The sequence below is a fragment of the Salmo salar genome, chromosome 20, assembly GCF_965601325.2.
Source record: "Salmo salar chromosome 20, fSalSal1, whole genome shotgun sequence".
Classification (NCBI taxonomy): Eukaryota; Metazoa; Chordata; class Actinopteri; order Salmoniformes; family Salmonidae; genus Salmo; species Salmo salar.
Genome location: NC_138310.1, coordinates 91,586,100 through 91,607,515, shown reverse-complemented (window position 1 = coordinate 91,607,515; position 21,416 = coordinate 91,586,100). Strand labels below are relative to the sequence as shown.

The 21,416-nt window shown below is 44.2% G+C and overlaps 1 protein-coding gene across 2 annotated transcripts in view; it reads right to left on the bottom strand.

Annotated features, from left to right (window-relative positions):
- The window catches only part of nek3 (NIMA related kinase 3), a 28,439-nt gene extending 16,615 nt beyond the window's left edge, over positions 1–11,824 (bottom strand). For both annotated transcript variants that reach the window (XM_045704122.2, XM_045704123.2), the window contains exons 1-5: positions 11,738–11,824; positions 10,930–11,064; positions 4,576–4,669; positions 3,992–4,089; positions 1,993–2,076 (exon numbers count right to left, since the gene is read on the bottom strand). In XM_045704122.2, the coding sequence (XP_045560078.2) occupies positions 1,993–2,076; positions 3,992–4,089; positions 4,576–4,669; positions 10,930–11,046 (393 nt within the window). In that variant the 5' untranslated portion in view covers positions 11,047–11,064; positions 11,738–11,824. The remainder of the gene's footprint in view (positions 1–1,992; positions 2,077–3,991; positions 4,090–4,575; positions 4,670–10,929; positions 11,065–11,737) is intronic.
- Between the last annotated feature and the right edge of the window lie 9,592 nt (positions 11,825–21,416).

Below are 21,416 nucleotides of genomic sequence, written 5' to 3'. Positions count from 1 at the left end.
CATTCCAGCCTTGTGTAGGTCTACAATCTTGTCCCTGACATCCTTGGAGAGCTCTTTGGTCTTGGCCATGGTGGAGAGTTGGGAATCTGATTGATTGATGGCTTCTGTGGACAGATGTCTTTTATACAGGTAACAAACTGAGATTAGGAGCACTCCCTTTAAGAGTGTGCTCCTAATCTCAGCTCGTTACTTGTATAAAAGACACCTGGGAGCCAGAAATCTTTCTGATTGAGAGGGGGTCAAATACTTATTTCCCTCATTAAAATGCTAATCAATTTCTAACATTTTTGACATGCGTTTTTCTGGATTTTTGTTGTTGTTATTCTGTCTCTCACTGTTCAAATAAACCTACCATTAAAATTATAGACTGATCATTTCTTTGTCACTGGACAAACGTACAAAATCAGCAGGGGATCAAATACTTTTTTCCCCTCACTGTACATACCAGTGGTTCCTCAAAATTAAAGGTTTCGAGGTTATTGCCACAACAGTTTGTCGTAGAGGACGGCAGATGGTGGTAAATTGCATCATTCTGTCATTGCGCCACACTATCACAAGGGTGAGTTAGTGTAACAGTGTAGCTTCCGTCCCTCTCCTCGCCCCAACCTGTGCTTGAACCAGGGGACCCTCTGCGCACATCAACACCTGACACCCCACGAAGCATCGTTACCCATCGCGCCACAAAAGCCGAGGCCCTTGCAGAGCAAAGGGGAACAACTACTTCAAGGTCTCAGAGCGAGTGACGTCACCCGATTGAAACGCTATTAGCGCTCACCACCGCTAACTAACTAGCCGTTTCACATCGGTTACATTAGAACGCTGATAAATCGGTAGTCTAAACCTGTGTGGCAAATTGTGGGATTTTTTTTTCACAATCTAGCCGAGCTATTAGAATATCCTTTTGTAAATGAATGGTGTGAATGTTTCTGTCTGCGAGTCACTCTCCTCTTGCACTAGAGTCCTGCATCAGGCCAACAACAACAACAAAAATTGCTTGCGGGTAGTTTCCGGAGTTGAGCGAGAACTTGCTGGGCTCCCTGCCTGTGCCATTAAACCCCTACAACTCATCCAGAACGCCGCAGCCCGTCTGGTGTTCAACCTTCCCAAGTTCTCTCACGTCACCCCGCTCCTCCGCTCTCTCCACTGGCTTCCAGTCGAAGCTCGCATCCGCTACAAGACCATGGTGCTTGCCTACGGAGCTGTGAGGGGAACGGCACCTCCGTACCTTCAGGCTCTGATCAGGCCCTACACCCAAACAAGGGCACTCCGTTCATCCACCTCTGGCCTGCTGGCCCCCCTACCTCTGAGGAAGCACAGTTCCCGCTCAGCCCAGTCAAAACTGTTCGCTGCTCTGGCACCCCAATGGTGGAACAAGCTCCCTCACGACGCCAGGACAGCGGAGTCAATCACCACCTTCCGGAGACACCTGAAACCCCACCTCTTCAAGGAATACCTGGGATAGGATAAAGTAATCCTTCTAACCCCCCCCTTAAAAGATTTAGATGCACTATTGTAAAGTGGTTGTTCCACTGGATATTATAAGGTGAATGCACCAATTTGTAAGTCGCTCTGGATAAGAGCGACTAAATGACTAAAATGTAAATGTAAACTTGGGTAAATAACAATGGAGCAATTACACTTGACATGTGTACTGACAAAAAAAAAAAAATAATAATAATAATATTATAATATATACCAATATATATATTTGAATAAAGTAGGCTAACGAAATTGAAGGCATCACATTAATGCTTCCTGAAACACCCAAAGTCATCCAATTGTTATAGCAAGATTTTGAAATATATCGTTCATTATTTACTCAGTATTCTTCATGCACATTCTCCACTCAAGAGAAATGTACATGAAAATATCAAAAGATGGCAGCAACGGGACGATAAACATCATGTCTGCAACTCACACCGTGACCTTTAAAATAAAAATATATGTGTTGCCAATCAGAAAAGGTAACTATGTAAAAACTCTGAACCTTACCTTGGACTTGAGATCCCTGTGTAAAACCCGTTTGTCATGGATGTGCTTCGTACCAGAACACATCTGAGCAAACCACTTCAGAATCTAGTAACACATGAAATACAGTCTGAGTGGGGTCCTGTTTCAGAGAATACACAAGAGTTAGGGATGGCACAATGACCATATAAACGCGTAACTGACGGTTATGGATGGAGACCTGCACTCCTTTTTTCTCTCCTATTTCCTGGTATTCAAATGGTAGTTACAGTCTTGTCTCATCGTTGCAACACCTGTACGGACTCGGGAGAGGTGCAGGTCGAGAGCCGATGCGTCCTCCGAAACACAACCCAACCAAGCCACACTGCTTCTTGACACAATGCCCACTTAACCAGGAAGCCAGCCGTACCAATGTGTCGGAGGAAACACCGTACACCTGGCGACCTGGTCAGCGTGCACTGCGCCCGGCCCGCCACAGGAGTCGCTAGTGCGCGATGAGACAAGGATATCCCTGCCGGCCAAACCCTCCCTAACCCGGACGATGCTGGGCCAATTGTGCGCCGCCCCATGAGCCTCCCGGTCGCGGCTGAGCCTGGACTCGAACCCAGGATCTCTAGTGGCACAGCTTACACTGTGATGCAGTGTCTTAGACCACTGCGCCACTCGGGAGGCAGGACTGGACTCTTAACAATGTGATGAAACTGTGTTGCCCTTTGCTAAAACAAGTAAGGTGTTTTAGCAAACAGTGAATAGAATGGGCTTGGATCGGCTGCCTGGTATTGTGATGCAATAATTTCCATGGTAATGTAAAATGTTCATTCAAATTATGTTAAGTGATGTGGCTCATGCAATGGAATGTAAAAGCTTCATACCATAACCGCTACACACAGCCTACATCATTGTCACCATATTAGCTGGCTCACCATATTTGTAGGCAGAGTTGCAAAGAAAAAGCCATATCTCAGACTGGCCAATAAAAATAAAAGATTAAGATGGGCAAAAGAACACAGACACTGGACAGAGGAACTCTGCCTAGAAGGCCAGCATCCCGGAGTCGCCTCTTCACTGTTGACGTTGAGACTGGTGTTTTGCGGGTACTATTTAATGAAGCTGACAGTTGAGGATATGTGAGGCATCTGTTTCTCAAACTAGACACTCTAATGTACTTGTCCTCTTGCTCACTTGTGCACCGGGGCCTCTCACTCCTCTTTCTATTCTGGTTAGAGCCAGTTTGCGCTATTCTGTGAAGGGAGTATTACACAGCGTTGTACGAGAGCTTCAGTTTGTTGGCAATTTCTCGCATGGAATAGCCTTCATTTCTCAGAACAAGAATAGACTGACGAGTTTCAGAAGAAAGGTCTTTGTTTCTGGCCATTTTGAGCCTGTAATCGAACCCACAAATGCTGATGCTCCAGATACTCAATTAGTCTAAAGAAGGCCAGTTTTATTGCTTCTTTAATCAGAACAACAGTTTTCAGCTGTGCTAACATAATTGCAAAAGGGTTTTCTAATGATCAATTAGCCTTTTAAAATGATAAACTTGGATTAGCTAACACAACGTGCCATTGGAACACTGGAGTGATGGTTGCTGATAATGGGCCTCTGAACGCCTATGTAGATATTGAATTAAAAATCATCCGTTTCTAGCTACAATAGTAATTTACAACATTAACAATGTCTACACTGTATTTCTGATGAAGTTGATGTTATTTTAATAGACCCAAAAAAAAAGTGCTTTTCTTTCAAAAACAAGAACATTTCTATGTGACCGTAAACTATTGAACAGTCGTGAAAATATATATATTTTTTGCTATTCGAATGGTTATTACGGAGACCGCGGTCATTTGGCTGGCCAATTACAGTCATCCAAAATTCCATGTTCGTCACAGCCTTCCTTACCAGTTAGTTTGTACCAGTTCGTACCAGTTCGTGTTTTCAAAACAGTGGGAAACCATTTACTGGTCTACTATTTGAGATATGGCTGAGTTAGCGATCCATGAATTGATGAATTAAAGTGTCATACTGTATCCTGTGAGAACAGTGTGTTTTTCTGTTGCTGTATCCTCTGGAGCAGGTCTCCACCACCACAGAACTCCATTACTATGTAGAGGTGGCCGTCACCTACAGGAGGACAAGACACAAGCTCTACTTTATTTGGAACAGTTTCCTATATACAGACTTCACATATCACATTCATAAGCCACACATACCCAACTACATACATACGCAGAACAAAAGCATTCGACTGACTGTGGTCACAGACGTCGGTTCAACGTCTAGATTTGACTTACATTTGGTTGAGTTGTCAACTAAATGTGAATTTAACATGAAATCAACCAAAAAAAATGACACTATGTCATTGTATTTAGGTTAAAAGTTGGGTGAAAAAAAAATTACCCCAAAAATTCCCTTACTGATGACTTTTCAAATCTAAATCTTTTTTTCCAATGTTGATTGAATGTTATGTCATTACATTCGGGTGTTGAAAATAACGTGGAAACAACATTAATTCAACCAATTTTTTGCCCAGTGGGATTGCATAATCTGACAAGGACGGCAGTATCAAAAGCAGTTGCATTTCAAAATCAAGATCGCCACAGTGTCTACCTTCAAAAGAGTCCCTGAAGGCCACTATGCTGGAATGTTTCATCCTGGACAGGAGTACAGCTTCTCTTCTGGTGTTCGCCATCTTGGATTGTGTCTGAAAAAAGACGGTTATTACTTTTATTTCTTTTTTTAATTTAAATTCTTATTTACAATGATGGAGCCCTGCAGGGCCGGGCGTGCCTGGGATTAAAATAAATAAATACATACAATATAAATATAGGACAAAACACACATCACAACAAGAGAGACAACACAACACTACCTAAAGAGAGACCTAAGACAACAACATAGCATGGCAGCAACACATGACAACACAGCATGACAACAACATGGTACAAACATTATTGGGCACAGACAACAGCACAAAGGGCAAGAAGGTAGAGACAACAATACATCACACAAAGCAACCACAACTGTCAGTAAGAGTGTCCATGATTGAGTCTTTGAATGAAGAGATTGAGATAAAACTGTCCAGTTTGAGTGTTTGCTACAGCTCGTTCCAGTCGCTAGCTGCAGCGAACTGAAAAGGAGGAGCGACCCAGGGATGTGTGTGCTTTGAGGACCTTTAACAGAATGTGACTGGCAGAACGGGTGTTGTATGTGGAGGATGAGGGCTGCAGAAGGTATCTCAGATAGGGGGGAGTGAGGCCTGAGAGGGTTTTATAAATAAGCATCTTTCGACAGATATACAGAGATGACCAGTTTACAGAGGAGTATAGAGTGCAGTGATGTGTCCTATAAGGAGCACTAGTGGCAAATCTGATGGTCGAATGGTAAAGAACATCTAGCCGCTCGAGAGCAGCCTTACCTGCCGATCTATAAATTATGTCTCCGTAATCAAGCATGGGTAGGATGGTCATCTGAATCAGGGTTAGTTTGGCAGCTGGTGTGAAATAGGAGCGATTACGATAGAGGAAACCAAGTCTAGATTGAACTTTAACCTGCAGCTTTGATATGTGCTGAGCTGGTCCAGTGTTAAGAAGCCATGAAGAAGAAGGAAGTAGACACATCTGAACCAGATGTAGTTATTTTGATAAATGCGTTAACATGTAGGTTAACGACCAAAAGGAAAACAGGCAAAGTGATATAGCTAGATATCCAGGTAAGTGCCAAATAATCGAAACAATTGAAGTAAATGAGGGATACCAAGTATAGTGAAAGCAGGTGCTTCGACACAGTAGGGACGATACCAGTATCGCGATACTCGTTAGTATACTGGCAAGGAAACAAAACGCGAAGTGGATTTCACAATGGAAGGGAAATGATGGAAACAAACATAATTATGTTGTTAACTAAAGTCACATTTACTTTATTTTCTTCAGCACACAATATTTTACATACACTTTTTTTTTTTTTTTTTTTAAAGGACCAAAGAGTTTGGTCTGCTTCCCAACAACAGGTGTGGTTCCTGAGTTAAAAAAATTAACATCATGTTTAGAAATACAGGGCAGGTCATTATTGTGACAACCACAGCTATGTTGTTATGTTGCCCTACAAGAAATATGTCACAAACAACCACAGATCCTCAAAAGGTTTTACAGCTGCACCATCGACAGCATCCTGACTGGTTGCATCACCGCCTGGTATGGCAACTGCTCAGCCGAGGGTAGTGGGTAGTGCTCGGAAACTGCTCGGCTTCCGACCGCAAGGTAACACAGAGGGTAGTGCGTACGGCCCAGTACATCACCGGGGCCAAGCTTCCTGCCATGCAGGACCTCTATACCAGGCGGTGTCAGAGAGAAGGCCATAGAAATTGTCAAAGACTCCAGCCACCAGATTCATACAGTTGAAGTCGGAAGTTTACATACATCTTAGCCAAATACATTTAAACTACATTTTTCACAATTCCTGACATTTATTCCTAGTAAAGGTCAGTTAGGATCACCACTTTATTTTAAGAATAATAGTAGAGAGAATTATTTATTTCAGCTTTTATTTCTTTCATCACATTCCCAGTGGGTCAGAAGTTTACATACACTCAATTAGTATTTGATAGCATTGCCTTTAAATTGTTTAACTTGGGTCAAACGTTTCGGGTAGCCTTCCACAAGCTTCCCACAATAAGTTGGGTGAATTTTGGCTCATTCCTCCTGACAGAGCTGGTGTAACTGAGTCAGGTTTGTAGGCCTCCTTGCTCACACACACTTTTTCAGTTCTGCCCACAAATGTTCTATAGGGTTGAGGTCAGGGCTTTGTGATGGCCACTCCAATACCTTGACTTTGTTGTCCTTAAGCCATTTTGCCACAACTTTGGAAGTAGACCAGAGGACATTTCTCCAAAAAGTATAATCTTTGTTCCCATGTGCAGTCGCAAACTGTAGTCTGGCTTTTTTATGGCGCTTTTGGAGCAGTAGCTTCTTCCTTGCTGAGCGGCCTTTCAGGTTATGTCGATATTGGACTCGTTTTACTGTGGATATAGATACTTTTGTACCTGTTTCCTCCAGCATCTTCACAAGGTCCTTTGCTGTTGTTCTGGGATTGATTTGCACTTTTCGCACCAAAGTACATTCATCTCTAGGAGACAGAACGCATCTCCTTCCTGAGTGGTGTGACGGCTGCGTGGTCCCATGGTGTTTATACTTGCGTACTATTGTTTGTACAGATGAACGTGGTACCTTCAGGCGTTTGGAAATTGCTCCCAAGGATGAACCAGACTTGTGGAGGTCTACAATTTATTCTCTGAGGTCTTGGCTGATTTCTTTTGATTTCCCCATGATGTCAAGCAAAGAGGCACTGAGTTTGAAGGTAGGCCTTGAAATACATCCACAGGTACACTCCCAATTGACTCAAATGATGTCAATTAGCCTATCAGAAGCTTCTAAAGCCATGACATCATTTCCTGGAATTTTCCAAGCTGTTTAAAGGCACAATCAACTTAGTGTATGTAAACTTCTGACCCACTGGAATTGTGACACAGTGAATTTTAAGTGAAATACTCCCAAGCCATAAGACTCCTGAACAGCTAATCAAAAGGCTACCCAGACTATTTGCCCACCCCCCCCCTGCTGCTACTCTCTGTTATCTATGCATAGTCACTTTAATAACTCTACCTACATGTACATATTACTTCATTTACCTTGACACCGGTGCTCCTGCACATTGACTCTGTACCGTAACACCCTGTATATAGCCTCCACATTGACTCTGTACCGGTACCCCCTGTATATAGCCTCCACATTGACTCTGTACCGGTACCCCTGTATATAGCCTCCACATTGACTCTGTACCGGTACCCCCTGTATATAGCCTCCACATTGACTCTGTACCGGTACCCCCTGTATATAGCCTCCACATTGACTCTGTACCGGTACCCCCCTGTATATAGCCTCCACATTGACTCTGTACCGTAACACCCTGTATATAGCCTCTACATTGACTCTGTACCGGTACCCCCTGTATATAGCCTCCACATTGACTCTGTACCGGTACCCCCTGTATATAGCCTCCACATTGACTCTGTACCGGTAACCCCCTGTATATAGCCTCCACATTGACTCTGTACCGGTACCCCCTGTATATAGCCTCCACATTGACTCTGTACCGGTACCCCCTGTATATAGCCTCCACATTGACTCTGTACCGGTACCCCCCTGTATATAGCCTCCACATTGACTCTGTACCGGTACCCCCCTGTATATAGCCTCCACATTGACTCTGTACCGGTACCCCCTGTATATAGCCTCCACATTGACTCTGTACCGGTACCCCCTGTATATAGCCTCCACATTGACTCTGTACCGGTACCCCCCTGTATATAGCCTCCACATTGACTCTGTACCGGTACCCCCCTGTATATAGCCTCCACATTGACTCTGTACCGGTACCCCCTGTATATAGCCTCCACATTGACTCTGTACCGGTACCCCCTGTATATAGCCTCCACATTGACTCTGTACCGGTACCCCATGTATATAGCCTCCACATTGACTCTGTACCGGTACCCCCTGTATATAGCCTCCACATTGACTCTGTACCGGTACCCCCCTGTATATAGCCTCCACATTGACTCTGTACCGGTACCCCCTGTATATAGCCTCCACATTGACTCTGTACCGGTACCCCCTGTATATAGCCTCCACATTGACTCTGTACCGGTACCCCCTGTATATAGCCTCCACATTGACTCTGTACCGGTACCCCCTGTATATAGCCTCCACATTGACTCTGTACCGGTACCCCCTGTATATAGCCTCCACATTGACTCTGTACCGTAACACCCTGTATATAGCCTCCACATTGACTCTGTACCGTAACACCCTGTATATAGCCTCCACATTGACTCTGTACCGTAACACCCTGTATATAGCCTCCACATTGACTCTGTACCGTAACACCCTGTATATAGCCTCCACATTGACTCTGTACCGTAACACCCTGTATATAGCCTCCACATTGACTCTGTACCGGTACCCCCTGTATATAGCCTCCACATTGACTCTGTACCGTAACACCCTGTATATAGCCTCCACATTGACTCTGTACCGTAATACCCTGTATATAGCCTCCACATTGACTCTGTACCGGTACCCCCTGTATATAGCCTCCACATTGACTCTGTACCGTAATACCCTGTATAGAGCCTCCACATTGACTCTGTACCGTAATACCCTGTATATAGCCTCCACATTGACTCTGTACCGTAATACCCTGTATATAGCCTCCACATTGACTCTGTACCGTAATACCCTGTATAGAGCCTCCACATTGACTCTGTACCGTAACACCCTGTATATAGCCTCCACATTGACTCTGTACCGGTAATACCCTGTATATAGCCTCCACATTGACTCTGTACCGTAATACCCTGTATATAGCCTCCACATTGACTCTGTACCGGTAATACCCTGTATATAGCCTCCACATTGACTCTGTACCGGTAATACCCTGTATATAGCCTCCACATTGACTCTGTACCGGTAATACCCTGTATATAGCCTCCACATTGACTCTGTACCGTAATACCCTGTATATAGCCTCCACATTGACTCTGTACCGTAATACCCTGTATATAGCCTCCACATTGACTCTGTACCGTAATACCCTGTATATAGCCTCCACATTGACTCTGTACCGTAATACCCTGTATATAGCCTCCACATTGACTCTGTACCGTAATACCCTGTATATAGCCTCCACATTGACTCTGTACCGTAACACCCTGTATATAGCCTCCACATTGACTCTGTACCGTAATACCCTGTATATAGCCTCCACATTGACTCTGTACCGGTACCCCCTGTATATAGCCTCCACATTGACTCTGTACCGTAATACCCTGTATAGAGCCTCCACATTGACTCTGTACCGTAATACCCTGTATATAGCCTCCACATTGACTCTGTACCGTAATACCCTGTATATAGCCTCCACATTGACTCTGTACCGTAATACCCTGTATATAGCCTCCACATTGACTCTGTACCGTAATACCCTGTATATAGCCTCCACATTGACTCTGTACCGTAATACCCTGTATAGAGCCTCCACATTGACTCTGTACCGTAATACCCTGTATATAGCCTCCACATTGACTCTGTACCGTAATACCCTGTATATAGCCTCCACATTGACTCTGTACCGTAATACCCTGTATATAGCCTCCACATTGACTCTGTACCGTAATACCCTGTATATAGCCTCCACATTGACTCTGTACCGTAACACCCTGTATATAGCCTCCACATTGACTCTGTACCGTAACACCCTGTATATAGCCTCCACATTGACTCTGTACCGTAATACCCTGTATAGAGCCCTGCTATTGTTATTTACTGTCTGCTGGTCTTTCATGATTCGTTATTCTTATCTCTTACTTTTTTTGTTGTTGGTATTTTCGGTATTTTCTTAAAACTGCATTGTTTGTTAAGTCTACACCTGTTGTATTCGGCGCATGTGACAAATAACATTTGATTTGAAGTGGTCACTGAATGTACCAATCTACCATGGCTATGCCCCCATAGGATAACAATGCCCACGAGTCGGCACGAGTCGTCACTGAATGGTTTGATGAGCATGAAAACCATGTAAACCGTACGCCACAGCCGTCTCAGTCACCAGATCTCAACCCCAATTTCACACTTATGGGAGATTCAGGAGCGACACCTGAGACAGCGTTTTTCCACCACCATCAACAAAACACCAAATTATGGAATTTATTGTGGGGGAAAAAATGGTGTCGCATCCTTCCAATAGAGTTCCAGACACTTGGAGAACCTAGACATGGTGCATTGAAGCTGTTCTGGCTCCTCGTGGTGGATCTACTTCCTGTTAGACACTACGTTGGTGTTTCCTTTACTTTGGCAGTTACCTGTATACTGTATTCCTTTTTTTTTTTTAATAGTAATAATAACCTACCTTTGGGAGTAGGATCTCTTTCATGACATAGTTCTCATGGTTGATTCTGGATTGGACAAGTAGTGCCCGACCAAAAGACCCTGTACCTATTACTTTACGGACCGAGTATCCATCCATTGTCACACTGGCATTGACCTGAAACAAGAAGAATATATTACTAGAAAAATCATTACAATCAATGTGTATGTTGTTGTTTTGTATTTATTCTAGCCATCTCAAACATTGGCCTGTCTTTATCACCCAATGTTTGTACCATGTTTTGTGATGCTACCATGTTGAGTTTCTACCATGCTGTGTTTTCATGTGTTGCTGCCATGCTATATCTGTTGTTTTTAGGTCTCTCTTTGTGTAGTGTTGTGGCGTCTCTCTTGTCCTGATGTGTTTTGTCCTATATTTTTTTATCCCAGGCCCCCGTCCCTGTAGGAGGCCTTTTGCCAGGCCGTCATTGTAAATAAGAATATGTTCTTTAACTGACTTGCCTGGTTAAATAAAGGTTTAAATAAATAAAAAATAACATCACTTTATTTATAAAGTGGTCTGTCAATTTGACTTGATGGCTTGGGCTATCACCTGACAGTTGAGCCAAAGATAGGTTACTAGCCAAACGTTTCACCTTCTATTTGAAGTTGAGCTGACAGTCTGAGCTGACAGTCTGATAATGAAACAAGAAACGGTGTAACTACTGTACACAATCTGGTTCACTAACATAATCAAATATTGAATAGACGAGGTAAAAAAATTATAATAAATGCTGACGTGTCGTTTATAGCTTGGTAGGTAACGTAAATAAAATGCTGTTTTTACATACTTTTCTGGTGGGATTGTGTCAATATTATCCGCGTGTTTCCGGTATTCTTTGTCCACCGCTCTGCTTCCGTATTATTGTATGACGTGTGCAAGGCGTAGTCCTTTTAAAGACATGCTCTTATACCATTCAGCCACTAGATGGAGGTAGAAGTACAGTAATACATCCACTATGTAAGTAGGATATTTTGAGCGTTTTTTTTTTTACAATAATGTAATTTAGTTACAAGTCATGAAATGGTTGCAGAAAAGTAACAGCCATCTTACCATATGTGTGATTAATTACTCAGTGATAAGATTTTAGCCTAAATGAGGAGCCCTGTCTCTCTGATATTAGGGAGGCAGGTAGCCTGAATGAGGAGCCCTGTCTCTCTGATGTAGGGCGGCAGGTAGCCTAAATGAGGAGCCCTGTCTCTCTGATGTAGGGCGGCAGGTAGCCTAAATGAGGAGCCCTGTCTCTCTGATGTAGGGCGGCAGGTAGCCTAAATGAGGAGCCCTGTCTCTCTGATATTAGGTCAGCAGGTAGCCTGAATGAGGAGCCCTGTCTCTCTGATGTAGGGCGGCAGATAGCCTAACGGAGCAATAAAACACGTCTTTATGACTAACTCCTCATTTCTGTCCTTTCATCCTCCTACACAACATTATGTTACTGACAGGGAACAAAGACAGTGAAATGTTTAGTAATTTGACACATTATAAAAAAAGGAAAAAGCAGAGCTCTATCAATGTAAGCTGGATGAGGACACACTGAGCTGTGTTCTCTGAAATGAGAGACAACCAAACAAGATGACTGGTAGGCCCTATAACCAAACTGTCCGGCCCTGGCCATAGAGAGGTTTTTGTTCTCTATTTTGGTTAGGCCAGGGTGTGACTAGGGTGGGCATTCTATGTTCTTTTTTCTATGTTTTTGTATTTCTTTGTTTTTGGCCGGGTATGGTTCTCAATCAGGGACAGCTGTAGATCGTTGTCTCTGATTGGGAGCCATACTTAGGTAGCCTGTTTTCCTTTGGGTTTTGTGGGTAGTTAATTTCTGTTTAGTTCTAGTTATCCTGACAGAACTGTTGGCAGTCGTTGTGTTTATTTGTAAAGTGTTCGTTTTTTTCCCATTAAATTACAAAGATGAATAAAATTCCACGCTGCACCTTGGTCTCTTCACAACGATGACCGTTACACAAACAAGATGACACGGCCGCCGGGTAAATGTGTGGCGAGCTGACATATGTACCAGCAGTTTTCAATCCATTTTGATATTAGTATAATAAAAACATTGAGGTGAAAACGTTAAAAGGAGGATAAAAAAAAAGTATGCTACAGTTTTTTTTTTTATACTGACTTGCCACATGATTCGTCAACTCGTGCAAATTGTATCTGTCCTTCACATATCAGAGCGCTGCAAGTTCTGTGTGTTCTTTGACCAATCAGATTTACAGAAATCCCCGGTCGCGAGGGCCGGGCACAATGCAGGTTTAGCAATGAGACACTTTCCTCTGGTATTTATTTAGCCAACCTGGTCTCAGAGCATTTCATATTATTCTGTACATAAATTTGAAACATTATATTTAGTATATGGTATGTACAGTATACATTTTTTATTACAATTCGTAAGATATGTTACAAATTTAAATTCGTACAACATGTTTGAATTGCAATTTGTAAGATATGTTACGAATTTGCAAAACGTACAGCTAACTGGCTAACGTTAGCTAGGCTAGGGGTTAGTGTTAGTGTTATGGTTAGCAGTTAGGTTAAAGGGTTAAGGTTTGGGTTATAGGGGAAGGGTTAGCTAGCATGCTAAGTAGTTACAAAGTAGCTCATTAGCTGAAATGCAAAAATTGTCCATCATGAGATTCAGACACGCAACCTTTGGGTTGCAAAATGTTCACGTTATACACACACCCATCCACCCTCCTTTCACATATCACACTAATTTGAGTTGACCAGATTTATATTTATTATGTTACGTCTAGTCTATGAGACCAGACTGCGCTCACAGCATGTCAGATCTGAGATTACTATTGTTTAGGTGTAGGCTGCTGCAACATTTATTTTTTTAAAGTTTTTGCTTATGTCTGTTGGTAGTGATATGTTTATCATGTTTGCTAAATCAGCCTGGTCTCAATAGACTGTACGGGATGAAAACAAGACCATTTTTCAGTCTGATCAACTATAGGCTTACTGATAACTGCAGCTGCGTACAGATTACAGAACCCCTGTCCACTCTGGCCAGGGTCAACAAAGCGGTAACATTATGTATTTAAAAAACATTTATTTGTGTAAGAAGAAAAATGTGAACGTGATCAAATGTAGTTTATATTCAAACTTGGGTTTGTAGCCTACCTAGACCTTATCAATCCAAAACTGTAATTAGTCAAGCAACACAATAGTGATGACATAAAGGCAAAGAGAAAAGGAAAGGGGGGGGGGGATACCTAGTCAGTTGTACAACTGAATGCATTCAAATGAAAAGTGTCTTCCACATTTAACCCCAACCCCTCTAAATCAGAGAGTTGCTGTGGGCTTGTCACGTCCTGACCAGCAGAGGGCGTAATGGTGTTAGTCTTGGTCAGGATGTGGCAGGTGCTTTGTGTTTGTTAAATGTTTGTGTTGTTGATTGGGACTTCCAATTGAAGGCAGGTGTGTTGAGTTGCCTTTGATTGGAAGTCCTATATAGGTGTGTGTGTTTTTTTCTTTGGGGTTGTGGGTGTTTGTTTTGCACTGCGTTTTTTTTTTAGCCTGCAAACTGTTGCTGCTGTCGTGTTTATTGTTTCCTGTGGATGCTTTACTCCTTTTGTTGGGTAATTAAATATGAGTATTCACATACCTGCTGCGCCTTGGTCTATTTCTGAAGACAGCCGTTACAGGGCTGTCATAATCAACATCTAGGTCTTCGACGCCCTGGGAACAGAGTGTTAACTGCGTTGCTCAACTGTGTGAGTAACTTTTTAAATACAGTTGCATAGGCCTATATGACGCAAACCTGCATAAACCAAGCTGAGCCCTGTGGGTTCTATTGTACAATCACAGCTATTTTGTCTGTGTAAAGGAAACCCTGTCTAGTTTTATATGATTCATACGAACAAGTACAAGGAGCTTCAGGAGTTTTTTTATCCTCCCTAAGGGCCAGGTTTTTGTTTTCTTTTAAACCATGTGACCTAACTAGAAAAACTCTGGTCCCATCATACCCCATACAAAACCTTTTTTTTTATAAATGATTAATTACGGTCATACCCTATATGGCCTGGAGTTTTACCTGGTTGGGTTGCCGGACCCCAGAGGCAAAAACAATCGCCCCACCACTCTGGGACCTGTGGTGCCACCTCATGATATGTGTTGGGTGAACCAAGGCAGAAACTTTGAGTCCCGTGTGTTCGCCACCATGTGTGAGAGGCTGGGTATGCACAAGACCCGCACTACTCCTCTCCATCCTGAAAGTGATGGCCTTGTGGAGCGCTTCAACCAAACGCTTGGACAGCAGTTGGCCATCGTCTCTCAGCCAAACACCAGCGTGACTGGGACAAGCACCTGCCCATGGTCCTCATCACATGCTGCTCCGTTGTCCAAGACTCCACCTCCTGCACGCCTGGCCTCCTCATGCTGGGGAGAGAGATCCGCACCCCTGCAGAGATGGTGTTTAGTAAGCCCCTAGATAGCCCTCCTGTTCCGGAGTATGTTCTGGAGCCCTCCTGTTCCGGAGTATGTTCCGGAGCCCTCCTGTTCCGGAGTATGTTCTGGAGCCCTCCTGTTCCGGAGTATGTTCCGGAGCCCTCCTGTTCCGGAGTATGTTCTGGAGCCCTCCTGTTCCGGAGTATGTTCCGGAGCCCTCCTGTTCCGGAGTATGTTCCGGAGCCCTCCTGTTCCGGAGTATGTTCTGGAGCCCTCCTGTTCCGGAGTATGTTCCGGAGCCCTCCTGTTCCGGAGTATGTTCCGGAGCCCTCCTGTTCCGGAGTATGTTCTGGAGCCCTCCTGTTCCGGAGTATGTTCCGGAGCCCTCCTGTTCCGGAGTATGTTCTGGAGCCCTCCTGTTCCGGAGTATGTTCTGGAGCCCTCCTGTTCCGGAGTATGTTCCGGAGCCCTCCTGTTCCGGAGTATGTTCCGGAGCCCTCCTGTTCCGGAGTATGTTCTGGAGCCCTCCTGTTCCGGAGTATGTTCTGGAGCCCTCCTGTTCCGGAGTATGTTCTGGAGCCCTCCTGTTCCGGAGTATGTTCCGGAGCCCTCCTGTTCCGGAGTATGTTCTGGAGCCCTCCTGTTCCGGAGTATGTTCTGGAGCCCTCCTGTTCCGGAGTATGTTCCGGAGCCCTCCTGTTCCAGAGTATGTTCCGGAGCCCTCCTGTTCCGGAGTATGTTCCGGAGCCCTCCTGTTCCGGAGTATGTTCTGGAGCCCTCCTGTTCCGGAGTATGTTCTGGAGCCCTCCTGTTCCGGAGTATGTTCTGGAGCCCTCCTGTTCCGGAGTATGTTCTGGAGCCCTCCTGTTCCGGAGTATGTTCTGGAGCCCTCCTGTTCCGGAGTATGTTCCGGAGCCCTCCTGTTCCGGAGTATGTTCCGGAGCCCTCCTGTTCCGGAGTATGTTCCGGAGCCCTCCTGTTCCGGAGTATGTTCTGGAGCCCTCCTGTTCCGGAGTATGTTCTGGAGCCCTCCTGTTCCCCCGAGGCCGGAGTACGCCCGGAGACTCCAGGACCGCCCGGAGACAGCCCACACCTTCGCCAGAGAGCACCTGGTGAATGCAGGTGTGAGGCACAAGAGGAACTATGATGTGCACACCAGAGGAAAGCACTTTGTGGCTGGGGAGCTGGTCTGGGTCTACAGCCCCCTGAGAAAGAAAGGCAGATGCCCCAAGTTGGACAGTCACTGGGTGGGGCTCTGCAGCGTCTTGGAGAGGGCAGGGGAGGTTGTTTACCAGGTGCAGCTTCCTCCCAGGGGAAGAAAGGTGACACTGCACCGGGACAGGTTAGCCCCATACAGAGGGGCCTCTTCTCCCCAAACCCCAGGGACCCCCACAATTCCCCTCTCTGGCAATGGCATTCCCCAAGCACCCACCCCCAGGCGCCGCAGCCGCAGACAGGGCTCCAGACAGCCCACTAACCAAGTTTCCCTCCCTGTGTCAACATGTGGTTCCCACACACTGCTAACCCTAACCTTTACCACCCTGCTAACCTTAACCTTAACCACACTGTTAACCCTAACCTTAACCACACTGTTAACCCTAACCTTAACCACCCTGCTAACCCTAACCTTAACCACCCTGCTAACCCTAACCTTAACCACCCTGCTAACCCTAACCTTAACCACCCTGCTAACCCTAACCTTAACCACCCTGCTAACCCTAACCTTAACCACCCTGCTAACCCTAACCTTAACCACACTGCTAACCCTAACCTTAACCACCCTGCTAACCCTAACCTTAACCACACCGCTAACCCTAACCTTAACCACACTGCTAACCCTAACCTGAACCACCCTGCTAACCTTAACCACCCTGCTAACCCTAACCTTAACCACCCTGCTAACCCTAACCTTAACCACCCTGCTAACCCTAACCTTAACCACACTGCTAACCTTAAACCTTAACCACCCTGCTAACCCTAACCTTAACCACCCTGCTAACCCTAACCTTAACCACCCTGCTAACCCTAACCTTAACCACACTGCTAACCTTAAACCTTAACCACCCTGCTAACCCTAACCTTAACCACCCTGCTAACCCTAACCTTAACCACAATGCTAACCCTAACCTTAACCACAATGCTAACCCTAACCTTAACCACACTGCTAACCTTAAACCTTACATTAAGACACAAAAAGCACGTTTCTTTTTCATACATTTTTACGATATAGTCAATTGACTATGTGGCTGTGGTAGGTAGTGACAACCATTCTGCTGTGCTTCGGTGCCTGTTTATTGTACGACGTAAACAAGGCGTGTCCCTGTCAAAATGTAATGCGATACAAGCTTTAGCCTCTAGATGGTGGTAAATGTACAGTTATAAAGCCAGAGATTACTGGTAGGCCAGTTATATAAAACGCGTGTTGGGTGGAGCTGTAGGTAATAAGAAAGAGGCGGGGTGGAAAAATCAAAACTTTGACTAGCTAGCTGACATCTAATACAATGACCACTGACTGGGCCTTACAGGAAATGAACCTTTATGTGGCAACACTGACTTTTGACGCTCCTTGTCTTGAGACACATATGAACTTAACATTGTTAAAAGAGGAACTTGGTCAGAGTGGTGGATATCTAAAAGAGATTGTGATGTAATGTCCATTCCGTCGACTTCCTGTTCGTGTGTGTTTTACGAAATAAGCAGTGAAGAAGGGATGTGATGTTGAGTTTTGATCCTCACGGATTAGAAACGAACCAAGTTGGAACAGTATGGAGAGAGTCATTGAGGGTTCATCTATAGATCAAGATCCTACAAATGCGTATGAAAATGTGACAGCCAAACAGGACACCAGAGACAGCTCAGAATCAACTCAGCACTCAAGGAGAAGAGTCTACAAATTAGTTGCTGTGGGTTTTGGGTTGCTGTGTGTCCTACAAGTTATTCTTAACATTTCCCTGCGTTTAGTCGACAACCTGAGTGAAGGGAGAGATCAGTTGGTATGTGAGAAAGACGTCCGCAAGATATGTCCCCAAGACTGGATGATACAGTCCGGCTGCAGTTGTTACTTCATCTCCCTTGACACTAAAAACTGGACTGAGAGCAGACAGGACTGTCTGGACAGAGGAGCAGACCTAGTGATCATCAACAGCAGAGAGGAACAAGTTTTCATCAAAGCATTGGGCCACAGAACCTGGATCGGTCTGACTGACGAGGAAGTTGAGGGAACCTGGAGATGGGTGGATGGGAAACTACTGACCGCAAGTTACTGGACTGGAACCGGCGAACCGAATGGACGAACTGAAGAGAACTGTGCTGAGATTATCGCCATTCACAATGACCCAGTATTGGCCTGGAATGATCAATCGTGTGACATTGACCAGCGTTGGATCTGTGAGAGGTCGTTGATTCTGTGAAAGGTCGTTGGTTCTGTGAAAGGTCGTTGGTTCTGTGAGAGGTCGTTGGTTCTGTTAGAGGGTCCAATCACAATCTCTAGATTCAGCCCTAACATGTCCCTAACGCCTACAATGGTATCCGCATCCATTCCAGAACCCAACCACCAAACAACATTATCTTAAGCGAGTAAGGCAAGTCACAATTAATTTAGGGAAAAGCAGGTCCCGCATTTATAAAAGTATTGCAATTGTTTTTCCTCTCTCTTTTGACTCCTTCTCACAGTTTCATCGCTTTGTTCCTTTTTTTTTTCTCTTCCCCATGCTCACGTAACACGTGTTGAATTTCATGTTGTATAATGACCCAGAATCTGAATAGTTACATGAAAATCATAATCAATCCTGTATGTTAAAAACACTTCTAAAAAAGTTTGTATGGTCACTGATAGTGTTTTATAATGGTCTCCCAACATTATATTGGGATATGTATGCATTTCAGTCATTTATGAACTTTGATTGATTTGTGAACACTGCACTGTTACATTTTACTTAGGGGCACAACTTTCACTGGGGGGGGGGGGGGTGGGGGCATGTCCCCCCCCAACCAGTTTTATCATTTGGAATGTGATTCAAAACGAGGCAACGGTGTGCTTTAGGACCATGCAGACGCCTCCGAGCGGATGGGTAGGCTGTTTAGAGTGTTTATCCGACTGAATAAAAAAATTTAAAACATGTAAAAAAATATATTTATATGCCCCTCCCACTTCTAAAACCAAAGTTGCGCCCCTGATTTTACTACACGTGGTCATTGGGCTAGCATGGCTATTTCATGGCCCCCCTTTCGTTGTTCATTTGTACTTTACAGAGGATGTGGTGCATTAGGGGCAGCACAACATTTGTTTTTTGGAAGTTGTTATTGTCATTATCAGCTATGTCATGTGTTTTTGTTAAGATATTTTGACAATATTTTACTGTTCGCAAGAGCACATAATGTACTGTAATGTACCTAACACCTGGCTGTAATTAAGAACGTTGTCTGGCTGAGGCCTATAGGCTACTGGATATTTACATTTAAAACTGTACATTTCATTTTTTATGTCAAACAACATTATTGTTATTGACCCCTGTCTACATTCACCAGTAATGACTCCTCTCTGGTAATGTATAGGATCTGCAGTTCTGGAGTTTAGAGAACAATTTGTACTGATGTGGATTAGAACAAACAACCCAACCGTCTAAATACAGTGGTGGATTAGAACAAACAACCCAACTGTCTAAATACAGTGGTGGATTAGAACAAACAACCCAACTGTCTAAATACAGTGGTGGATTAGAACAAACAACCCAACCGTCTAAATACAGTGGTGGATTAGAACAAACAACCCAACTGTCTACATACAGTGGTGGATTAGAACAAACAACCCAACTGTCTAAATACAGTGGTGGATTAGAACAAACAACCCAACCGTCTAAATACAGTGGTGGATTAGAACAAACAACCCAACTGTCTAAATACAGTGGTGGATTAGAACAAACAACCCAACTGTCTAAATACAGTGGTGGATTAGAACAAACAACCCAACTGTCTAAATACAGTGGTGGATTAGAACAAACAACCCAACTGTCTAAATACAGTGGTGGATTAGAACAAACAACCCAACTGTCTAAATACAGTGGTGGATTAGAACAAACAACCCAACTGTCTAAATACAGTGGTGGATTAGAACAAACAACCCAACTGTCTAAATACAGTGGTGGATTAGAACAAACAACCCAACTGTCTAAATACAGTGGTGGATTAGAACAAACAACCCAACCATCTACATACAGTGGTGACGACATATTATATTATATTATTATTATTGTATTATTACGTTTGTGTATGTTTTGTTATCAACATATCACTTTCCAGTTTAAATTTCTCTTTGAACAAAGTGAAGTGTGTGGCTTTCACTTTTTCCAACTTTAACTTGCTTGCAACTTGAATAAAAAACACGCATACAAATGAATGTGGTTAATAAAACACTTTTTTTTTCACTCCATGTTTCAAATAAAAGTATGTGAAGTCGGTGTGGGTGTATTTTCAGACTAAATTAAACATTACATCTTTCTTTAACTGCATATTTTCCAGACTTACACCCACGTCCATCAAATCCCTCCTTCACCTGGGCTCTTTGATATTTGATCCATAAAGTATATTCTGACTGTTCCATGTAACCTTAAAAAAAACAACTCAAAAACAGCCTCCCGAGTGGCGCAGCGGCCTAAGGCACTGCGTCGCAGTGCTTGAGGCGTCACAACAGACCCGGGTTCAATCCCAGGCTGTGTCACAGCCGGCCGTGACCGGGCGACCCGTGAGGCGGTGCACAATTGGCCCAGCGTCGTCCGAATTAGGGGAGGGTTTAGCCGGACAGGATGTCCTTGTCCCATTGTGCTCTAGTGACTCCTTGTGGCGGGCCGGGCGCCTGCAGGCTGACTTCGTTCGCCAGCTGGACGGTGTTTCCTCCGACATATTGGTGCGTCCCGGTTAAGCGGCTACTGTCGTGTTTCAGAGGACGCGCGGTTTTCGACCTTCGCCTCTCCTGAGTCCGTACGGGAGCTGCAGCGATGAAACAAGACTGTAACTACCAAATGGATACCAGGAAATAGGGGCAGTCTTGAATTAATCAACACAGATTTTTATCTTGTTTACAT